Source organism: Populus trichocarpa, chromosome 6 (assembly GCF_000002775.5).
Source record: "Populus trichocarpa isolate Nisqually-1 chromosome 6, P.trichocarpa_v4.1, whole genome shotgun sequence".
In the NCBI taxonomy this organism is placed as follows: Eukaryota; Viridiplantae; Streptophyta; class Magnoliopsida; order Malpighiales; family Salicaceae; genus Populus; species Populus trichocarpa.
Window position 1 is genome coordinate 1,732,573 of NC_037290.2, and position 23,672 is coordinate 1,756,244.

Sequence of the window (23,672 nt, forward strand, 5' to 3'; positions counted from 1 at the left end):
GAAACAGTGTTGTTATGGATAAAAATTTTAAAAAAAATCTTTGAAGTTGACATGATTAGGTTTTACTAGGGTTTGATCGGGTTAACTTAGATTATAAATTGATGGGTTGACCTGTGAATTACTTGAGTTTGACTTAAACGAGTAAAAAACAAACATGGTTGGCAAAAACCATTATGTGGAGGAACGCATAGAGAGTTGATTTTGGCACTCCATCAAGTTTAACCACTCTCCTTCACTAATATTTTTTCCCAAGCTGATCGTAATGCCCATGGAACAGCTGTTGCTACATGTATCAATTTGTTGCTAGTGTAATTACCCATTGTGAAGATGCAGTGCCTGTCTCCTCCACTTCACTCGTGTTACCACCATCTCCACCATTTATCACCACCGTTACAACCCAAATTTGACGTTGAGCGGTGATATGACCCCAAATTGATTTTGTGATCCCGCAATAGCTTTAAGTGGAGGGTTTGGGTTGATTGTGGAGCGATGGTAGAGTGTGGTTTTGGTGGCAGCGGTGGTGGTAGATCTATGGATAAAAATATAGAAGACCTTACAAGGTAGCCAGGGGAGGCAGTCGTGGAAGCAAACCCTATTGCCATGCCGACCATCAATACAAAATTGAGTTTTTGACGAAATCTGGAGCTTCTGCTACAATAATATTGTCATCAACCAACCTTCCCACGCTTGAAAGCTATGCAGTGTACAAATTAGAAATGTTGCTTGCAACAACATACAAGCAAAATATACGTGCAAGGAACTCTTTGTCAAGGCCTATATATGAAACCACAGAACATACACGCAGCAGCACTAAAGAGAGAAGAAACTGAGATCTAGCCTTGTTTTTGCACTCTGATTGCCTGCAAAATGGATATGGGAAATAAGAGGATGGCTGTTTTAGTAGGGTGCAACTATCCAAACACCAGAAATGAATTACATGGATGCATCAATGATGTGCTGACAATGAAGGAAGTGCTTGTGAAACGGTTCGGATTTGATCTTAGAAGTGTCCAGCTCTTGACTGATGCACCAGGGTCCGTGGTTCTGCCCACTGGTGCAAATATAAAGAAGGCACTTAGTCACATGATTGATCAGGCTGAAGCAGGGGATGTCCTGTTCTTCCATTATAGTGGACATGGAACAAGGATCCCATCCGTCAAACGTGGCCATCCCTTCAGGCACGATGAGGCTATTGTGCCCTGCGATTTTAATCTCATCACCGGTACATATCCCCTCTCATTTTAGATTACTGTGGACAATCATGACAAACGTGACGGTTGTGTGTTTACACATATATGTTATGCACTTATGATTAAGATAAGACGATTGTATCCGTAACATTATTTTGAGTACTGAAAGGTTCTTCTATCACTGTTATGCAGATGTGGATTTCAGACAATTAGTGAACCGGCTGCCAAAAGGAGCAAGCTTGACAGTCCTTTCCGATTCTTGCCACAGTGGTGGCCTGATTGACAAAGAGAAGGAGCAAATAGGGCCTAAGGCAACAATCACAACCAATAATGCCAAAGTGCCTTCTCAAAGCCCTAAAGTCATCCCATTTGAGTCTATACTACAGCACCTTACATCTCTAACAAACATCAACACATCTGATATTGGTACTCACTTGTTAGAGTTTTTTGGATCTGATGCCAGCCTTAAGTTCAGGTTACCACCACTTGAAAGGGACCAATTTGAATCAATAAATCCAGATGAGGGAATTTTACTCAGTGGGTGCCAAGCAAATGAGACTTCTGCTGATATGAGCCCAAATGAGGGTGGTGGAAAATCCTATGGAGCATTTAGCAATGCAGTACAAATGGTGTTGAAAGAACATTTAGGTCAATTGAGTAACAAACAACTTGTGATGATGGCTAGGGAGGTTTTACAGGCACAAGGATTTGAGCAACAACATCCTTGCTTGTATTGCAGTGATCAGAATGCTGGTACTACTTTCCTGTGGCAGCCTGAATGCTAGCTAGCTAGCACAAGTAATGAGATCATGTTCTGGTGGTTGTCTGGACTCTGATTGTCACTAGCCTTGTGTTTGCTGTAATAAAAGTGGCATGTAATAAAGAGGTTCACGTCCCTGTGCCTCTCCTCGAAACTTTGACAAGCATTTATTCTTACATAATGTCTTGTGAACAAAAAATTGATTTGATTGACGAGCTTTAATTTTACCACTCAAAATCTTCTTCTCAACGTTTGCACCAACAATCTCATTTAACAAAGCATCAACATGGGTTTTTTACCTTCGTATGTTTTTTTTTTTTAGCTCTTGAAGCGACCTGATAAGTCTCTGGCAATACATAGGTCAGGAGAGCCATAAAACATAAATATATCAAACTAATTAGAAGGATTTAGGAAGGGTCAGACATTTATCCAGCATGAGTACTGCAAGAGAATGACAAAATAAGCTAACATCGAAAACCCTTTCATCATGATACAACATTTGACAGTACCGCAGTCACAAAATGCATGAATCCTCTGCAGAACATGCGATTCTCAGCTCAGGCAGTGTTGTTTTGTGGTGGGGTGTAAGGGTGGTAACTTTTATAAAAGCAAAAATATACAGTAGAGGTGTAGTAGTTAGAAGATGAGGCACATTGCCCCGTGCTTGAGGTGGCAGAGAAGTCCTGGCTGATCTTGAGAATGATGTCTCTTGCCTGCTTCATCACATTCTCAAATAATTATCTCAACCCATCAAGTTAAAATGTTACGGTGGTTAATTTGGACAACTTGAGTCATTGAAATCTCGTGCTATCTCTTATATCTTGTGCAGGAAACATATATATTTCTGTTTTAAAATGTTACGGTGGTTATTTTTTATTTAAAAATATATTAAAATAATATTTTTTATTTTTAAAAGTTATTTTTTATTTTAATATATCAAAATGATCTAAAAATATATAAAAAATAATTTTAAATAAAAAAATTAAAATTTATGCAATTCTCATTTAAAATGCAAAACCAAACAAAAATAAATAAAACAAATTGAAAAAAGCAACCTCACAGTTTTATTTTATTTTATTTTTTCTTCTTTTCTTGAGCTCATCAGATTTTGTCAAGGCCTGGCAATCTGAAAATCCAGGGACTGTAAATAAACGAGCCCCCCCACCACACCCCTCAATCAAAAGGCCTGAGCTCTTCCAAAAGAAACTCACGTGCATGGCCTTCATCACTCAGTGGCTTTAAGTTAAGGCAAAACTCCACTTTTTTTTTTTTTCTTGCTCAGAAGATGCATCCCTCTCTTAACACAATCCAACAGAAAAAAAACACGGATAGAGAAGAAGATAGAGAAACATGAAGGGACAAGATCCCTTGGTCTCGTCATCTTCCCGGCGAGAATGCTCTCCGGCGCCACCCGAAAAGATTCGTTCAAAGAGCATCGGATGTATGTCTGGCATTTTCCAATTCGTTTACAAATACCATAATCGCCGTAGATTCATCACTTTTGGTACGTTTCTTCTTTGATTATGAGCTTTTAGATTTATTCACGAATTACCTAAGTTCAAGCTACTGGGCAGAGATAGACAATAACATTATTTTTTCAGGGAAAAGGCATGAAAAGGATATTGTGGTTACTTCTCCAAAACCAACGACACCATCATCGCAACCTTCTTCTTCTTCTTCTCCGTCATCTTCTTCCACTTCACTGGAACAAGAAAACAAAGTTCTCCAAAGACTCCCATGCGATATGGCACCAAGAAGCCCAACATTGCCAACCGGAATATTAAGGCGGTCAAGATCCTTAAACTCCCCTGAAAGTTTCCGGGCTCAACCAGCCCCGGTGGCAAGACTAATGGGGTTGAGTGATATTCCACCAATGACAACCGCCGAATTGGCGTTGGCCGAGAAGAGGAGGAGGCTCCTGGGGGCATTGGAGAAATGCGATGAGGACTTGAAAGCATTAAAGAAAATAATTGATGTAGTAAAGAGTAGTAGTGTGGCTAGTACTGGTGATGACGACGATGATGAGGGAAGATCAGAGAGAGGTAATGACCTTCCATTGTTGCCGCAACCTAGTCCAGTGTCTGTGCTCGATGAGTTCACTCGTTCGGCTCTCAGTGGATTCTCCAAACGTTACACCATTAATGGTAAGTTTCTGTTCTCTTCCTTGATTACAATTTTATTATTAATTGTGTTTGTCTTTTCTTTTGGCTATATACTATATTATATCATGCATGTAAATACCATAATTCAAACAAATATTGTTTGTTTTATTTGTTTTTTGGCATGATTCTATTTAAAAACACCAAAATTCTTCATGGTTTCTTGTCTTTATATTTATTTTTCTACTTGACCAGAAGTATATAGCTCACTTTTTTATAGCATGGAGAATATTTTGTGTTCTAGTTTTATACATTTTTTTCTAAATTTATTTTATTTTTCACATCTACACCTTAATTAAAATCATTAAAAAATATTTAAAAGTTATTAATTTGATATTTTCTCAACTAAAACAATAATTTCAAAAACACTTTAACATGCATGCCCAAAAAAACAAACACTCTAGTAATCTCCTTGTTTTGAATAGATTAATTAGTAATTAATCACTAGATTAAACAAATTAATGTCATGAGTAATGAAACACAGTCTACTTCCTTGATCTTTTTGTCTCGTTAACGTTTTCTTTTTGGTATTTTAGAAAAAGGGATGAACAAAAAGTACTTTGCGTAAACACATGCTAAACCTAATCTCTTGTCAAATTATTTCATGAGTGGGTCTCATTATATTGATGTTTTTGGCTTTTTTCAAAGTTTTCAAACCTAATCAAGCACTTTTTTATTAGCTTCCATTTCAAGATATGGTAGGGCACATGAGAATATATAGACATTGATGTTCTAGATTTTGTATGCCTTTCATCAATATTTTCCCAGAACAAAACCAAATTTATTAAATTAGTGTGGTTAAAATCTCGATCGAGTGAATCTAAAATAATATTATTTTTAAAAGTAAAATTTGAAAATCAAATTAAATTTTAGCTTTGAAACCCAACTCAATCAAGTTTCAAGTTAGAGAATTACCAGGTCGTTGGTGGGACGAAAACGCACTTGGTAACAGTGCACAAAACGTTCAAAATCTGTAGATTAACACAATTGGACTCATCTTTCTAAAAGCGAGCATCCTCACAATACTCATCACGTCAAATCTCTGAGATTTTCACTGACATTAAATGAAAAATCTGTCCCTTTTAGTGCATGAATTTCCAGCTAGCTGCAGGGCAAACATGCAAACCTGTAAATCCTCACCAACTGATAAATCCTGGGTAGTTGGGAAATCAATGGGATAGTGTTCCTATATGTAATTTACAGCAATTTGTATGAAAAAGCTCTAGGGATTCAATGCATGGTATCCCTCGAGGGGAGACACTGGTGGGTTTTCTATGGAGTGCGCAAGCCCCACAGGCCATCCGTCTAGGATTCCAAGTTAACAATCATAGCACCATGTGTTGAGACTATTATTACCCTTATAGTGGGAGACACGATGCCTGCTATTTGCAATTATAATAAAACCACAAGATTTGACTAACAGCTGTGGCAAGCAATGGTGAGAAAATCTGGGTGCTTATCAGGAGTAAGAACTTGATTTAGTTCTTTCCTTAATTTGATCAATAAAAACTTGATTACACGCTCTGCCACTAATCTATAGGCAGCGGCGGAGCCAGTACTACATTTCGTCTGGAAATTAAAAAATCCGCCGGCGCCATGTCACCGACCAGCCATCCCTTGCCTCCACCCCTGTCTACAGGGGCAAGCTGCTAACAAGTTTAATAAGATAATTAAAGCAAATAATCTCAACGGGTCTTGAACTCATATAGTTATTAAACTCTATTTCAGATTTAATCTAGTTAAAATCTCGGGTCATAGATTTATTGAATCAATTTACTAGGTTTATATCAAAATATATGAAGTTGTTTGGACTAATTTTTAATTTTAAGAAAAACCTGAAATTACATTATATTAGAAATAAAAAGAAATTCCTTGAAGTTGAGCCGTTAAGTTACTAATTACTTAACTCTAAATCAATAAGTCACCGAATTAATTTGATGGGACATGTCGGTTTTAATAGCTATGATTGTAGTTAGAACCTTTTTTTTTCCCTTGTATGCATATAATTTGAGAGATAATGAAGCCATTTCTAGCGTATTTGGTTTTTGAAAATATATTTTATTTAGAAATATATTTAAATAATTTTATTTTATTTTTTAAAATTTATTTTTAATATTGATACATAAAACAATCTAAAATCATAAAAGAATAATTTTAAATAAAACAAAATCAAAATCCAAACATGTTCTTCGACGCTGTTTGGGAACGCGGTGCAAACCACATTCCTAAAAAATTTAAATTTTTTTTTTGCTAAAATTTAATATGTTTTGGATCGTTTTGATGTGGTGATGTCAAAAATAATTTTTTAAAAAATAAAAAAACATCATTGACATGCATTTCAACAAGAAAAATTATTTGAAAAGCAATCATGCACGAGACCTTACCTACATAATAAATCACTGTATTTCCCGACTCTTGTATGCGTATTAAGTGAAGGGAGCACTAATATTTGTGTTGCAGAACGAGTGCCACAACAACAGACGAAGAAGGAAGGAGGAGGAGAGGACATCAGCAGCATTGATTTCCTTGACAAAATCATGACCAAAGAAAATATGATCCATGGGAAGAGCCATGAGAGTGTAGTTTCATCACCTTTATGGAGCAGCAAAGCCATGATAGAAAGTGTGAATGAGGTGTGCAGGGATACTGCCTGGGGTGAGAGAAGGGAGATTGGAAGAACAGGGTTGGCTTTGCAAGATTATATATTCAGGGACTTGATTGAAGAGATTGTTAAAGAAATGGGATTTGATTGCATTTACCAACTAGGACCTCTACCATTTGAATCATGTAAGAAAAGGCTAAGTTTCTAGTGTACTTGAATTCATATTTCTTGCATTGACCCAAAATCCACCTTCAATTTTTATTTTTATTTTTTTGTTTATCTGGGTTTGATTTTTATTTTAACATGCAAGATGTCTTTGTTTTGTTTACTAAGGCGGTTCAACTTATTTTTTAAAATATTTTTTATTTGAATTGTTGTTTTTTAAAATGATTTTTAAATTTTTTAATACATTGATATATATATATTATTTTAATATATTTTTAATTAAAAAATACTTTTATAAAAACTTTTTACATCATATTACCAAACATATACTTAATATAAACTATAATTTTTATGTTTGTAGGTATTTGCATACCATATATTTGTATTGGCACTCCACTTCCATCTCTCCCCAGCATTAAGATTTTGCATCCCTCACCTTATTTTTTTTTTTTTTTTTTTTAATATTGAAAATATAAATATTTAAAAACTTGTTAATTATTTATCACGACATATTCTGTAATTATGAAAGTTTTGTAACTAGAAAAAATTAAGTATAACTTTTTTAAAAAAATTGTTATCACTTTATAGAATAAAAAAATATTTTTAGGTCATGAAAAACCCATATTTAAATACTTACAAACTAAAAACGTGTAGAAATTTATAATATTGTAAATTTTATTTTATTATTTTAAAAAATTAAAAGTATTATAATTGCAATTCGTTTACTGACTCATGATATGGTATAACTAAAAACATGTTACATAGATTTAACAAAGCCATTCACAAATTATATACTTACTATATATTAAAAGCATCAGCCTTTCACTGTGCAAATTCACTGGGAAAGGTAGATGCCTTTTAATTGTAATCTTTTTTGTTTTTTTTTTCTTTGTATTTTTCTTTTCAATTATTTTTTTTTGTTTAATTTAGTTTTTTAGTATTAAATTCTTTTCTATTTAGTTATCACAATCTCATGACACAGATATCATGTTTAACGGGTTAACCTGATTTGACAGGTTAACCCAGTTAACTCAAGATTTTTTTCCTTTTTCTTAATTGGTTTTTTTCTTTCAATTACATCCTTTAATATTGATTTGATTGAGAAGTAAATTTTATAATTTGTTTTATTTACTTTTCATTAGATTATCTTAATCCTATGAGGAATTTTATTGTACCCCTCCTTACAAAAAACTATTCATTAGAATAGTTCTTTGCTTTGTTTTTTTTCTTTTCAATTAATATTTTTTTGTTTAAATTCATTCTTTAATATTAAATTTTTTTTCTATTTAGTTATCACACTTTCATTACACAGATCCCAAGTTTGACAAGTTAACCTTTTTTACTTGGATTTTTTTTTATTATTTTTCTTCCAATTTCATCTTTTAATATTGATTTGATTGAGAATTAAATTTCATGGTTTGTTTTGTTTACTTTTCATTAGATTATCTTGATCTTATGACACGAGAATAATGCTTAATGGATTAACCTGAGTTAACTCGAGTTATTTTTTGTATCTTTTATTTAATTAATTATTTTTTTAATTTTATCATTCAACATTGGATATGTTGGGAATTGAGTTTCGTAATCTATTTTTAACCTAATTGACTCATTTTCTCTCTCTTTTTTAATTGGCATTTTCTCTCTAATTTCATCAATTAATATTGTGTTTACTTTATAAGTAAGCTTCATGATTTGTTTTGATTTGTTTTTTATGAGGTTATTATGATCTTATGACTCGATAATAGTGTTTAACGGTTAACTCGGGTTAACTTAGCTTATTTTTTTGTTATTTTTTTAATTAAGATTTTTTTAATTTCCTTCATTCAACATTAGGTCTGACATGGATGATTGAGAACCGAATTTTATAATTTATTTTGACTTTCTCTTTTTGGAGTTATCTCAGTCGTGGATTTGACAGATTAACTGGGGTTAAATCATGTCATTTGTTTTCTACAAGGCTATCTCAGTCTGATGACCCAGGTTATGAGTTTGGTGGATTGACTCAGGTTGTTTTTTATGTTATTTTTTTAATTTTTTTTAATCTCATCCTTTAATATTGGACTGGTTAGGGATTGAAATTTGTAATTTGTTTCAGTTTATTTTTCATTGGGTTATCTCAGTCTTATGATCTGGGTTGCAAGTTTGACATGTTAACCAGAGTTATTTTTTTAGGTTCTTTTTTAATTGACTTTTTTTTTTCAATTTCATCCTTCAATATTGAGTTAATTGGGAATCAGGCTTAATAATTTATTTTGATTTGTTTTCCATAGGGTTATCATAGTCTCAGAATCAGGGTCATGAATTTGACATGTTAACCCGGGTTGTCTAAGATCAATACAATATGTTGTTATTTTAATATTAAAAAAAGATATCATCATGAAATTTTATTTAGTTAAAATTTTTTTTCACAGGTTGTATGAATTCTTTTTGGACCAATAATGTCAACCAGGTTACATCGAGTAAACCCTCACACGATTTAATTTTTTCTGTTAGAAAAAAAAACATTAACAATATTTGAATATATTTTTTTATGTTCAAAATTTTTTTAACTTGACCTACAGTGTAGCACGGGTAAATCACATAGTTATAATTAAACTTGGTTTGACTTGTAATTCAAGTTAACAAAAGGCATGTTACATAGATTTGACAAAACCGCTCAGGAATTATAGTAATTAGACTCGATATGATTTATAATCTAAGTTATAAGTTAAACAAGTTAATTTGGGTTAAATTAAATTAATCAAAATGATATATTTTTTTTAAATCAAAATAACATCATTTTATATATATAAAAAAATTAAATCAGTTTTGATTAATCTTTTTAACACCTATCTGTTAAAGGAAGTAGATTGGTCAAGTCTCGATTCAATCTGCCAGGACAGGACTAGTTTAAGAAGGTGTTTAAAATAGTGATAAATATTATTTTTTTAAATGATTTTTTTTATTTTATTTTATAAAATTTATTTTTATTGGTAACTGCGGCCCCGAACATAATTGTGATAGGAATAGTGACATGGTGAAGGAGACGTAGAGATTACGTGGCAGTCACCGCGAGATTGCATGATTCTCCGCGTCCACACCGCGTAAACGCGCACGTCTGCTTTTTGCCATTTTGATTCACTAAAATCGCCATCATTCTCACCGAAAATTACTGTACACCAACCAATAACTATTCATCAAGAAATCTTTTAAAATCAAAGAAACCTACGTGGCATTATGTGAATGGGTTATTCTAATGATGGGTGGTAATTAACTGTATTGTTATTGACAGATCTGTCAACCTCTTTCTTCTCCTTGTGATTGGCTTTTTTTGACTTGTTTAATGCTGCTGTACGATTTTACCCCTGATGATTATTCACTGCAATTTTATTTTTATTTCGAGGGTTTAATTTTTTCAAAATTTGCAATGACCTAAGTACCCTTTTATTGGTTTCGAAATTTGGTCTCCCGCATGCACAGGGCGACTGGAAAACATTTTTTTTTTCACCAAAAACCCATATAGTATATAGTAGCGGTGAGAATTTGATATATATTAATATAAATTAATTTAAAAAATAAGTTTTTTTTTATAGATAGTTACCTTACTTATTGAATAATAAATAAAATATAAATATTATCAAACTATACTCAAAACCCAACCCCAATCTAAATTTAATATATATATTTTATTTGTTTATTGAATAATAAATAATAATCATAAAATATATATTTATATAGGTACTCGAAACTTGTTAAATAGAATATGAATATCTAAATTTCTTACCTAATAAGTATTCGATAGGGTATACATATAAAAAACATGACCCATAAATATTCATTGTCATCTATACTGGTGATTGACATGAGATTATTTGGTAGTGAAATTTAATTTTTTTAAAAATAATATTATTTTATTAAAAAATACTTATGTTAACTACACATGATTCATGATAAAGATTTTGGAATTGGTCGGGTCTTGTAATTATAAATGAAGCTACATTGGGTAGTGGCGCTTGCATAGTAAACCTTGGAAAAATTCTACATTTTTAGTCCTAAAGTTCGAAATATTTTAATTATATAATTGAATTTAAAGTTCATTTTATAAGAGATACAAGTTTATGAATTTGTAAAAAAGGAGTTCGGTCGAAGAGAAAAGGAATAATTTGCAAAAATATTTATTTTTTTATTAGTGATTTGATCGCATAAGTTGACATGAATTTGGTGGCAACCGAAAGTAGAGGTGAGATTGATTGATAAAGAGTAAGCAAGGGATGAATTTCCTTTCCTTGTCAAGTAGGTTTACAAAATATGTTGCAAGAAATTGCGTTGAAAATATCTTTCATGTTTGCCACACTTGAAAAGTGATGTGTTCTTGATGAGTCACAATTCATTGGAAAAGAGGACATTAAGTCCATCAATGTCAAAGGTTCCTCTCTTGACAATTACAAAAGAAAATGATGATTGATTTGATAGGAAGATAATAATTACAAATGTATCACTCCATAAAATAAAAATTAATTTACTCATATATATTTGATTTACCTGTTACATTAAATATGTAATATCTCACGTTGACTGGTGAGGAGTTGGTTGCTGATCTTGTTAGTAGTGCTGATTACTAACTTGTTATATGTGTTTTGGGGCGTCAGGTTCAGAAATGGACTCGCGTCACCAGGAATAAAACTGTGAGGGCGATAAGGCTCAAAACGGACAATATATGACAAGTTGGGTTGGGCTGTTACAAAATAGTTTTTGTTTTTTATAGTAAACCCCACATATAATTATATTTCAAATCTTACTTTTATAGAAATTAAAATAACTCGTTTTTTATTCATGAATACCTTTTTTTTTTTTGCATGAAAAATCCCATTATGTAACCAAACACATATTCTTTTAGACATGCCTTCTAAAAACCACAACTAAGTTTGTCTGCTTGGTATTGTAATAATTTCTGTGGTTACGGTTTTTTTTAAATAGATTTAATAATAACACATTTAGTTGTGTTTTTTTTTAATATGTTTTAAAAAATATATGCTTGGTTAAAACTACAATGAAATAAATTTTTACATGTAAAAACCAAGATTTAAAATACAATTATTTATAGGGTCCAATGCAAAAAAACAAAAGTTATTCGGTACACCAAACAATTTTCTTATATGGTTGAGCAAAAAATATTTTTCTTAAATCTATTTTTTTAACCATAACCACATGTGTAATTACAATATCAAACACGACCCAAGTTAGAATACACATGTTCACAAACATTGAAATTTGTATAATACTCTTATTAAGATTATACATGAAACAAAAAATACACATGTTCATAAACCAAGTAGTTTTCTTATGTGGTTGAACAAAAAATATTTTTTTAAAATATATTTTTTAAATCATTACCGCAGGTGTTATTATAATATCAAACACCAACGAAGTTAGAATACACAAGTTCGCAAACATTGAAATTTGTATAATACTTTTTTTAAGATTATACATGAAATTGTGTCAATATAAAGAGATTGAAAGTTAAAGAAGTACATCAAATCCCTCTATTTATCCACTAATATTCAAACTCTATGGAAAATCATGAGAAGCAAAATCCTCACTAATCTCTTGATATTGGCTTGGATGACTTATTTTCAAACACCCCAAAAGGTAAAATTATCCAGAATTATGTAACAAAAATGCAACACTTCACGAATTATAAATCCATGAACACTCGTTAAAAAGAAAACACAATGAAGGGCATAATGGTCATTTAAGAGGCGAATCAATCATGAATCCCAGAAAAAATTAAAAAAATAGAATGAAGGAAAAAAATAAGAAGGGCAAGATTGGAAGTAAAAAGTGAGTTGGAATTGATAGGTGGGGCCACAAGAAAGCTAGGGGCGGCTAAATTAGCTCATATAAAAACACGACTCCTTCTCTCTCTCTTACGCGCTCTTTTCTCTATCTCTCAGATTTTTTTATTTCCCTCTAGACTTTTGCCTTTCTTAAAGAGAAATGGCGGATCAATTGACTGATGACCAGATCTCCGAGTTCAAGGAAGCTTTCAGTTTGTTCGATAAGGATGGTGATGGTATGTTTCTTGATCTGTCTTTCGCTTTGTTTCTTGGGGTGTTTTTGCTTTTGCTCTATGTTTTTTGCTTGTGTTTTTAGCTTGATTTGTTTTAGATCATGTTGTTCGGGGTAAAAAGATGGTCTCTTTGAGGGAAATATGTGATTTTGATTGATGGGTTCTTCTTGAGATTTGGAAATTTGTTCGGCTGAGATTGGGAAAATTAGTGTCTTTGGTAAAAGGTAGCTTCTCTTAGTGAAATTGGTGAAGGGTTCTTTAGATTTTGATTGAAAACGTTTCTTATTTTGACTATTGAAAAGCAGATTGTTTTATTTTGGGCTACCTTTAATGATCCAATCAACAATGGAATATAATACATGTATGATGTTCGTTAATCATATTGCAGGATCCAAGGCTTGTGATTTAGGGATTTTTTTGGTGGTAAATTAGCAGTAATCTTTGACTCTTTGCATCTAATGATTGTAACATGGTGACACGTAGTGAACTTCTTTGCTGATTAATGTTTTGCAAATGGATGTCTTGTGCCAAATTATCAATTTTTATGGTTAGCTTATTGTTGTCTGCCGGGTTTATTTGTATTTTAGGTTCTTGAATGCATGTGATTAGTTGTTTCCGAAATATGTTGTTTTTAAACTTTACGAGATGCCTATGTAAGTGGTAAATGAGATTAAGCTTGCTACTAAGAATATCTAAACAGAAGGTTCTTTCAGATCCTACCTTTTGCTGCATTTGGCTTGTTACAATTGCAGAAGTAAATTATAGTCTGAAAGCGAAGCTTTGATTATGTGTGTGCCCATGAGAGGCACATGAGACCATCAAAAACAGTTGGTGAATTGGTTTTTGATGTCTTGTGTATTACAGGTTGCATCACCACCAAGGAATTGGGGACTGTCATGAGATCGCTAGGACAGAACCCAACTGAGGCAGAACTCCAGGACATGATTAACGAGGTTGATGCTGATGGAAATGGTACCATTGATTTTCCTGAGTTCCTGAACCTCATGGCAAGGAAGATGAAGGATACCGACTCTGAGGAGGAGCTCAAAGAGGCATTCAGAGTTTTTGACAAGGATCAGAATGGTTTCATCTCTGCGGCCGAGCTCCGTCATGTGATGACTAATCTCGGTGAGAAGCTTACCGATGAAGAGGTCGATGAGATGATCAGAGAAGCTGATGTGGATGGTGATGGCCAGATAAATTATGAGGAATTTGTCAAGGTTATGATGGCTAAGTGATATCCCTTTCCCCCTGGAAAAAAATATTTTTATAAATTTAAATTAGGAGGGGATAACAGGGTTGACCTATATAATGGAATTTCTAGTTTCATTTTCAACTTTTATTTGATGGTTTTTTGAATCAAGGCTCTTAAAGGAAGTGGTGTTGGAGGCTTATTGTGGTGGTTTTGTTGTAATGTTCACGCTTCCTTTAATGTCTTGTGAAACTCAGTTGCCTTTGCCAGTTTATATTTTGCTTATTTGATCTTTTGTAAACTTGAACTACTTGGGAAGATCGAGCCTGTATGTTGAATGGATGACCAATTCTATATTTGCTCATATTCTGCTACTACGCACATGAAACGTCTCTTCTAGTTGTTCTGTTGGCAGGGCAATCTCCTTTCGTTTTCATTGAAGATTTGGCGCTGTGCCCTGTGGTCATGCATCATGCACAGCTTCTCGAATCCGAGTTTTCAAGCTGCTGAGAACCAGTAATCCATGCACCCTTGCATCATCCTTTGATGGTGGAATATACAATTCTTGGCAAATCTTCGTTGGACCAGTAATCCATGCTCCCTTGGCCCATCTCCTTGTGCCCACCTGCAAAGCTTTCTTGTCTTTGTTCTTCCCTTTGGTTTTACCCTTCTTGGATAGCTATAGGAGGCAGTTTTAAATGCAAAAGAAAAGGGTATGAAGATAGCCTGATCCAACATTGATTAAGAGGATCCAAAGGTTAAATTAGCAGAAAGTCATTTACCAGCCTCAGACTGTCAAAACCTCAGTCAACTGCCAAAAAGCAAAGATGATTTTGTATTTTGATACATCATAGTGTTAATCATTAAAGGGTCGACGAAAAAGAAAAATCTCTTCTAGAAGAACGAATCGTCTTCCATAATTAATTCCAGTTCGGATTCATAACCTGTAATAGAAAAGTTGAGAAAAACCTGTGAGAAAAAAATTCATATAGGTCTTTGCAATTTCCTGGCACGCCAGGTTTCTTCTAGGAAGGCATTGCAGTGTTCAGTCACAAAGAAGGGGATCATAGTGCAAGTCAAACAATGCGATAAAGTTAAATAAATCCATCACTTGTCCACCAATGGAAATATTCCTTACATGATATATTCCCATTTTCCTCATCACTTACATGGGCCCATTCATGGACAAACAACAGAGGCTGGCCACATATCCATCATGGCAGTTCAATACATGTGTAACCTTAACATCAAATCATAATCTCTTTAAGCTCTTTTTTCTTGCATCCATTTTCTTCTTCACTGCCTGAACTTTTGAAAGCCCAACATCTTTTTTCAACGTGCTGGTTGTTGGTGCAGCAGCTGATCCACTAACTTCTGTCTCGTGCATTGGACCTACAGCAGCTAGCTGATCCTGACTATTTCCTCCTTTGCTGGCCATCGTACAAGGGGCCAGTAGAGATTGCAATGGAACGGCGGCACTAACAGCTGCATTCTTTTGGTCACCGTTATTAAGAACTGAAGTGTTGCTCTGATCAACATTAAGAGCTGTAGTTGATTCTGAAATGGCTCCAGACTTGAACTTAGGTTTTGGCTTTGCATGGATTCCAGTATAAATCCTGAAAACAAGTTTGCAATCACACATTAGTCATCAACAACATAGTTTTCATTCCAAGATGAAACCATGTAACTTGTTAACTTTCTAATGTTACCCTCTTTATCTTTAAGCAGTTTTCATTCCATAGGAGAAAAATAGGTTTTTTCTATTTTTAGAATGATGCATTTTCTTTCAGATTCTTAAGCATTATCCACAGTTTATTTGTTTGAGTGAACTGTCTCATGAAATCTAATTACGAGATGTGTAATTATCGGATAGCCTCCAAAGTAGTGGCAATACTCCAAGCTAGACATTTTAAAGAGGCAAAGACTTGATGCTAAAATAGCTTGTGAACTAGGAGTTTTAAGAAGTTGTGGTCTCTTAACACTGAAAAGATTGGCATCTTCATAATAATAGTTGCAAAGGTCCCACATAACCTGATTAGATCCACTATCAGGTCTGTCCTAACTAATAATGACTGCCATGGTATTTGATTAGTAAGATATGGGATGGCTCACCTGGCATGTCTGGCATACTCTTCATAATTTTCAAGGAGCATCTTGCCAGCCTGTTCATTCAAAGCTGACTCTGGAAACGGTTCGATTAATAAACACCTCACTACCTGATATCAACAAGCTCAGAATATCAGTAAAACCAAATAAGAAGTGAAAATGAAAGTAGATGGATTAGACCAAATAAGAGTCCCAATGGAACTTACCGTGAGAACATGGCGTAGTCCAAGACTTGGATTCCAATCCTTTTTAAGCGTATTAACACAAATCTCACCATTAGAAGCAATATTTGGATGAAAAATCCTAGTCAGGAAGTAACCTGTAACATAAATGTTCAAAGGATTCACAAGCTAACAAAAGAAAATAACTCAAGAAAGGAAATTAAATCCGGAATGTAGTATGAAGAAAGGCAGCCCTTGACTGCCCATTACCAAAAAAGTTTCCTCTTCACAATTGGAAGTAAGCCCTTGAATTAAATTAAAATACATATCAGAAAATTTCAAGTCATATTAACAATGTGAATCCACAAACCTTTGGGAGGAGAGTGAGGAAAATCATGAGATAATAACAGCTTCATGCGGAAAACACCATTTTCATATGGAGTCCCAGCTGCATGGCCAAAAATATACTTGAGTATAAAACCCCAAACGAATATCTTAAAGGATGTAAATTTAGAAGGAAAAAGTTATGTGCCTGGGCCTTCAATATCAGCATATATGATCGAAAAATCATCATCGTTTACTCCTACTTTAATTCCCTCAGGTGGTGATTCATCAAGATTCTTCAGTTCCTTTGCAAGTTGTTTTATTACATTGGGTGGAAGATTTTCATTTGTTGCCTTCAAGAAAGATAGAGGTGAAACAATATAAGTAGCAGCCTTATTATCAAGCTTCACGGATAAACTCAATGCAAGTAAATATTTTCTTTAGTCTAGGAATTGCTAAGTGCTTATCCAGATCCAAAGCAACTGACATGTTTCCACCATCATACATGAATTAAAATTTGTTTCCTATCACAAAAAGCTATGAATTTGTTGGTTTTGTTGGCTATTTCTGGGCATTTCTTTATCAACAGTGGGAAACTCTGATTCTTTTATTATCTTATCATTCATTATTTTACTTTCTACAACTCCAGGGGGGGGGGGGGTTGAAGATAAATTTACCATGGCCACAGAAAGGGATGCTTGCAAGGATGTTTGTTGCTCTTGCTGATATGAAATCAAAATTAAAAATCTGATGTTCCACAATCTTATCCGAACTTCCTGCTGACAGTAACAAATAAGATTTGACCTGTAAATAAGATCATCGCAGATAATTTTCAGAGAGAGAATTGAATACAGTTCAGTTCACACATTATTTCCATGGAAAGAAGTACAAAAACCAAGGGTGTGTGCATCCATTCTCACACACAGAAATGAGATGAAATGAATTTAAAAACCCTGCAACGATGACATGTAGCTCTTCAATGGGCAGCTCCTAAACTCATATCCATGCAGTGAGCCTAGTTAATTCCTAAAGCTGAAAACATTTAATCATCAGATGTAAACCAAGATGGTGATTCAAGCACTTTCTATTTGCGAAAAAACAGAGCACTCCTATAGACAATTGCAGGCCCATTGTAATCGCTCACAGACCCAACAACACACCAATTACTTGCATGGTCTAAACTTTGAAAGCTCTGAATTTCTCACAACTTAAATGGTTTAAACTTTCAAGGTTCATATTTTGGCGGAAACTAAGTGAATAAAACATGTGCCTGTTTAAAAAGTAAAACTCACATTCCCACCTGTGGGCCCATGTGCCAAATAATTAGGATTCAGAGCTCCTACAAATCAATGAAATTCCAATAATCTAGTTATAAACACCTGCCTGTCTAAAAATTTTCCAATTCATGGAAACCTGATTGCAAGCCCAGAATTTCTCACCACCTTTTCAGTTCTCAAGCAGGGAAAAAAGAACCCAGACAACCAATACTTGTACTCTTAAGCTTAATTTAGAGAAACAAGAAATTCGACAAGAGATGAAGGTTTCAAGCATAGCTTCATAATTCCCATTTGAATCTACAAATGCCAGCAGTTCAAAGAACCAACTGCGCCAAAATTACAATGCCATAAAATTGAATCCTGCATTAGCTAATCACAATTCCCATTTGAATCTACAAAAGCCAGCACTTCAAAGAACCAACTGCGCCAAAATTACAATGCCATGAAATTGAATCCTCCATTAGCTAATCACAATCTGCTGTAATCTGCACAGGCACAAGCCTGTACTTTTAAAATACAGGTGACCCCAAAATCTTACAAATGCACAAAATTGCTTTCCCACACCTTGATCTTCTCATGAGTTTTGAAAAGGATGACCAGTTTAGAGACTTAAATAAAAAAATTGAGCAACATATATCAATTACAAAGAGAAACAGTTTAAGGGCTGAATCCAACCCTAAACAAGATAAACAGCCAGAATAAACCCATTAGTTGAAACCTGCAACACAAATACCTAAACCCTAGAAAACCACCATACACAACCCAATCAAGAACTTACCCACTTAACAAAATCAAAGAAAACTAATGAAAACTTTCAACTCAAAAAGTCAACACCAAAACCAAGCATTGCATATGACCCAATTACATAAATCAAAGAAATGAACCTCAGATATCCCAAACAAAACAAAACCACAAAAACCCATCTCACAAAATTAACTAAACAGAACACCAAACCTCATAACTCTCCAAAGAATCCATCACATTCCAAGAAAGCAATCAAATTTATATTAAAAAAAATAGCAAAGAAGTAAAGAATCAGGTTACTAACCAAATAAAAAAACAAAACTTTAACTTTCTAATCAACAAGAATTATCAAAAACTAATCATATTCACTTTAAAAACTGATCAATCAACCAAACTCAAAAAAAAAAAGAACAAGAATCAATTAAACTTCAAAAACAGCAAAACCCAGATGGGTAATTTACCTTATCTTCTTCTCCTTCGAGAGTGAGAGAGAGAGGAAGGTGAACTTTATGCAAATACAATATACAGTGAGAGAGCGATCTCTCCTTGTAATCAATGATTGATTGGTGAATTTTAGAGATAGAGAGATTTTCTTTTTTATTGCTAGTATTTATTTATATGCAAACAAAAGAAATACAAAAATAAAAACTTTTCGAAAATTTAAGCAAATAAAATATTTGTAATAATTAACTTTTCTCTAGACAAGATACAGAGGATTTATAGAAGTTAGGTGGAGACTAGTCCCACGCGCCGGGTTCTTAGTGTGGTTCGTTGTGTGAAGAGATAGAACCATAGCTATAAACCTGGCTCGGGTTGGCAGACGAGCACCCTAAAGATTCACTGACTCCACAATTATAAAACTTTATCTGGAAATCGGCAACAAGTCCTAGTTCACGTAACACGTCTGATTAAATCAATTTCATTTATTTTTTTAGAAAAAAAATCACAACATTATTGTTTTAAACCAAAAAAAAGTTGTTTTTTTTTAAATATAACAAGTTGAGTTTCAAGTTTTACTTTGGGTTGATATAAACTTTTTACTAGGTAAAAACATGTCAATGCATTAACCTATTTTTTTTTTAACCTGAACATGTTTAGGCTTTAGAGTGGTCAGAATATACGTTGATTTAGATTTTTAACAAAATCAGACTAATTAATATCTTAATCTATTTTTTAATCTAAACCGGTCAAAACCCTGAATCAATATGTTCAAATTTTATAATTATGATTAACCTAAATTTAATTAGATTAAATTTTTAGACTGACTTAAATTTTTAATTAAGTAAAAACAGATTACTATATTAATTTTTTTTCTTTAACCTATGGTTCAAGTTCTAGATTTGCCCGTCCAATTTCATAACTATAGCTAATTCTAAGCTTCATTCCATTTAGATTTTATATCACATTGTTTTTGGCAAAACAATGACATTTTAGGCATTAAAAAAAATCAAAACTATTATTAACCCATTATCCACGGGATGATCCACGACCAGAGGTGAAGTGGGGTCTTGTAAACTAGGGATTGAACTAATAGGGCTCGCGCGTGTTGTGTATTCTGTTTGTAGGCGAGTGAAAAAGGTTATAGTTTTGTGATTTCTTAAAATCAACCTGACATCTGCTGCCCTAATCTGAGTCATTAGTTTTTTATTTTATTTATATCTTCTTGGTGCTAATTGATAAGTTGAATGACAAATGTAGCCTCCCACATGAGAGATTATTATTACTTAGTATAAAAATTAATCTCTCTATTTTCTGAAGATATGATATAGTTTTTAGGCAAGAATAGAGTTTAAAAAAAATAAAATGATTTGAAAAGAAATATTTCACATGCAAGTAAATTACAATTTTTTTTAGAACTTTTATTAATTGTTAAATTCATATTAATCACATGCAAGCAAATTTACAATTTATTTTCTTTTAAAATGTATATTGTATTGAGTATTATTTCAATAAATATGTGTGGATAGATTAAATAATAATAATGTAAGAATTTATGCTTTGTCTTATACAAATCTTTTTTTTTAATTTTTACGAGTTAGGAATATATTGAGTTTTATAGTTCTTTTTCATCTTTCTTTTACGTTTTATAGTTGAACAATAACTCACAATATGATTCAAGTTTTTAATTATAATGCTAAGAAATAATATTAATGATATTGTCATTATATTATTCATTCTTTCTAATAATTTTACTGTAAGCTTGAATTAAGTGTTATTATAATAATATGTAAATTAATACGGTGTGTTATTTTTGTAAGCATAAAATAGTAGTTTATAGCTAAAAAATTAATGAATAAATAAAAAAATCTGAGATTATATTGAGTTTTCTCTGGTAAAATTTTGAAATTTTATTTTCTATGCTATATCTAAATATAGCATTGTTCATCATAACTCTAAATCTTTGTTAAGAAATTCAACAAATAATTTTGATGATGAAGATATTAAAAAATCAATTATTTAATACAAGAAAAAAAAAAGGCAGAGGAGCGCCCTCGATCAAACAAAATGGGAAGGCAAGACCAGTGGTTTAAGAGGCAGAGCAAGGGCACTTGAGTCATATCATGTGTAGAACCCGAAATTAAAGAGGACCCTTTTTGAAATGCGAGTTAGGTGGGCGTTCAACATGTCGGGGCTGCGGGTCCCACAAAATATTTTTTATTTAATTTGATTTGGGGCCCACTCTAATTTTGATTTCTTTTCAGCTCAGACCTGACTAGGCTGGTGTGAATATGTGACCGTTAGATTGTCATCGTCCCCGACTAGCCGTTAGCCTGCGGTAGTTAGCTTGCGCTATTAGTTAATTTTTTAAAAAATATATATTAAAATAATTTTTTTTATTTTATTTTTAATATAAATATATCTAAATAATCTATAAACATTGAAAAAAAAAATAAAAAAACACTTTCCAACTATAAAACAAACAGCATCTAAACTCGATTTGATTTATTTGAATATCCATGCTCTTGTTTGTAAAACTTAATTCTTAGCTATAATAGCTACTAAAAATGAAAAAAACAAAAAAACATAGCATTGTTGCTTTCTATTTGGCTAAGCTATTCTAACCGAAAAAAGGCATTATTTTGTGAAATAAAAAATAAAACCATTAATTTACCTTAATATAAATCCTGCAGGCTGCAACCGATCAAACAAAAATAAAAACATAAATCACGAGCAAAATAAAAAGAATGAAATAGAGTCACTAATTAATTTATTTTTCATCAAACAAAATAAGATAATTTAAATTTAAAATTTGTTTTTGTTTTGTTTTGAGATGTTTGTTAATAATTTGATGAGGTTCTTTTATAATTCTACCATTTTTGCTCTTTTTTTTCTCAGATCTGCTAGTTCTACCTGTTGCTACCCAATTTTTGACCCATGTTTTGATAAATTTTCAGAAAAATTCAAAAATAGCGAAAAACATTGAAAATCCAAAAAAATACGTTTTTAATACATTTGCATCGTTTTTTAGCATTTTTAGCATCGTCTCAAAAGAATTTAAATTTTCAAAGATATTTGGAACGCGTTCAACTTTTCACGCGTCATTTTTAAAATCATTGATTTCCGGTTTCCTAGTAGCCTTCAATAAATTACTAGGTGGCGACTCCAACGAAGCAAATAACGCAACAACGAAAAAGATCGCCAGCCGACGCCGCGCGGATTTTTATGACGTGCGACACTACCAATTGTTTTTTGAATTCTTGTTATAGTGATTTTTTTTCTAATTAATTAGATATATTTTATTAGTTTTTTTTATTATGCTTGGACGATCTCGCCGTAAAAAAAATCAGTAACAGTTGAACATCACTACTGAGTTGATATATTTACAGCTATCATTGATCAGCAATTGCATGAGCTAAATAATAGATTCAATGAGCAGTCGATCGAGTTTCTTAAGTTGAGCACAACTTTAGATCCTAGAAATAGTTATAAATTATTCAATGTTGAAGATATATGCTTACTTGTTGACAAGTTCTATCCTGAAAATTTTTCTGATCAAGAAAAAATTTATTTGAGACTTCAGTTGCAACATTATGAGCTTGATGTACCCAGTCATCCAAGGTTAAAGAACATGCCATCGATTGCTGATTTATGTCAAGGATTGGTTGAAACAGAAAAATCAACAATTTATCAACTAGTTGACAGGTTGATTAGATTTAAAACAAGACTTCGCAATCGGATGGAGGATGATTTTCTTGCAGATTATTTGATTGTCTATATAGAAAAAGAAATTGCTGAAAGATTCACAATTGATATGACAATCGATGATTTCTATTAAATGAAAGAACGACGAGCACAATTAAAATAAATATGTAAGAATCATTCTTTATTATTTTTTGCTTTATTTCAAGGTTTATCAAACATAAATAATGCTTCGCTTTAGCTAATGTTTCTTATATACTTTGTATGTTTATATTTGATAGGTATAAAGACTAACAACATTAAAGTGATGGACACGTTATGAAGATGAAATTAACTTCATTGCTTTTGACTCAATTTGGTATTGCTCTAAACTTTCTACCTTATACAAAGATCATTATATGTTTGTAGTAAGTTGTTTGAATAAAACTAAAGTATGCGAGTTTTGTTTTACAACTTATATACAATAAATTAAAACAAATATTATATCTTGTTATATTTATTTGACCACCACCTAACAAATAATTCTAGCTCTGCTCTTGAGGTTTTGCCATTTGTTCTTGGCTTTAATTTTTCTAGCTAATAGTTGAACGATAACAATCATGTACGATGGTTAACCGGATCAACATAATTCATTAATTTAGAGTTTTATTTTAAATTATATTAGATGTTGATTTAATTAATCTAGTCAAATTTGATGAATCCTACTTTCATCAACTCTAATATATATATATAAAACAATATTATTTTATTAAAAAAATTGATATTATTTTAGAGTTTACCTAGTAAACTCAAATCATGATGCA

The 23,672-nt window shown here is 32.5% G+C and overlaps 4 protein-coding genes across 7 annotated transcripts; 3 read left to right on the forward strand and 1 right to left on the reverse strand.

Annotated features, from left to right (window-relative positions):
* The first annotated feature begins 183 nt into the window (after window positions 1-183).
* Window positions 184-2,187, forward strand: LOC7495658 (metacaspase-9-like). The gene is made up of 2 exons (XM_002307898.4): window positions 184-1,222; window positions 1,383-2,187. Exons 1-2 carry the CDS (start codon window positions 868-870, stop codon window positions 1,973-1,975), a joined length of 948 nt encoding a protein of 315 aa, XP_002307934.3. The 5' UTR covers window positions 184-867; the 3' UTR covers window positions 1,976-2,187.
* An 808-nt stretch (window positions 2,188-2,995) lies between these two features.
* Window positions 2,996-6,978, forward strand: LOC7495659 (uncharacterized). Its single transcript, XM_024603464.2, has 3 exons — window positions 2,996-3,454; window positions 3,552-4,094; window positions 6,570-6,978. Exons 1-3 carry the CDS (start codon window positions 3,301-3,303, stop codon window positions 6,917-6,919), a joined length of 1,047 nt encoding a protein of 348 aa, XP_024459232.1. The 5' UTR covers window positions 2,996-3,300; the 3' UTR covers window positions 6,920-6,978.
* Window positions 6,979-12,759: 5,781 nt separating this feature from the next.
* On the forward strand, window positions 12,760-14,481 carry LOC7495660 (calmodulin-7). Its single transcript, XM_002307900.4, has 2 exons — window positions 12,760-12,928; window positions 13,790-14,481. The coding sequence occupies exons 1-2, from the start codon at window positions 12,853-12,855 to the stop codon at window positions 14,161-14,163; spliced, it is 450 nt and encodes a 149-aa protein (XP_002307936.1). The 5' UTR covers window positions 12,760-12,852; the 3' UTR covers window positions 14,164-14,481.
* Window positions 14,482-15,184: 703 nt separating this feature from the next.
* LOC7495661 (ubiquitin-conjugating enzyme E2 22) lies at window positions 15,185-19,403 on the reverse strand. Of its 4 annotated transcripts, none has more exons than XM_024602497.2 (7): window positions 19,191-19,403; window positions 17,386-17,484; window positions 16,917-17,061; window positions 16,755-16,832; window positions 16,430-16,542; window positions 16,230-16,333; window positions 15,185-15,733 (listed from the first exon to the last, which is right to left on the reverse strand). In XM_024602497.2, exons 2-7 carry the CDS (start codon window positions 17,386-17,388, stop codon window positions 15,370-15,372), a joined length of 807 nt encoding a protein of 268 aa, XP_024458265.2. In that variant the 5' UTR covers window positions 17,389-17,484; window positions 19,191-19,403; the 3' UTR covers window positions 15,185-15,369. The 4 variants fall into 4 exon arrangements, with proteins under 4 accessions (XP_024458265.2, XP_024458264.2, XP_002308845.4 ...); XM_024602496.2 differs by having other exon boundaries at window positions 17,386-17,487; XM_002308809.4 differs by having other exon boundaries at window positions 17,386-17,512; window positions 19,191-19,402.
* Between the last annotated feature and the right edge of the window lie 4,269 nt (window positions 19,404-23,672).

Bases quoted from the DNA above. Each gene is read 5' to 3' on its own strand.
- LOC7495658 (XM_002307898.4), top strand. From the start codon at position 868: ATGGATATGGGAAATAAGAGGATGGCTGTTTTAGTAGGGTGCAACTAT. The intron at 1,223-1,382 runs GTACATATCCCC...ACTGTTATGCAG, and splicing joins CGATTTTAATCTCATCACCG to ATGTGGATTTCAGACAATTA.
- LOC7495659 (XM_024603464.2), top strand. From the start codon at position 3,301: ATGAAGGGACAAGATCCCTTGGTCTCGTCATCTTCCCGGCGAGAATGC. The intron at 3,455-3,551 runs GTACGTTTCTTC...TTATTTTTTCAG, and splicing joins CCGTAGATTCATCACTTTTG to GGAAAAGGCATGAAAAGGAT. The intron at 4,095-6,569 runs GTAAGTTTCTGT...TTTGTGTTGCAG, and splicing joins CAAACGTTACACCATTAATG to AACGAGTGCCACAACAACAG.
- LOC7495660 (XM_002307900.4), top strand. From the start codon at position 12,853: ATGGCGGATCAATTGACTGATGACCAGATCTCCGAGTTCAAGGAAGCT. The intron at 12,929-13,789 runs GTATGTTTCTTG...TGTGTATTACAG, and splicing joins GTTCGATAAGGATGGTGATG to GTTGCATCACCACCAAGGAA.
- LOC7495661 (XM_024602497.2), bottom strand. The intron at 16,833-16,916 runs GCACATAACTTT...TTGGCCATGCAG, and splicing joins TGCTGATATTGAAGGCCCAG to CTGGGACTCCATATGAAAAT. The intron at 16,543-16,754 runs GTTTGTGGATTC...TTTATGTTACAG, and splicing joins TCCTCACTCTCCTCCCAAAG to GTTACTTCCTGACTAGGATT.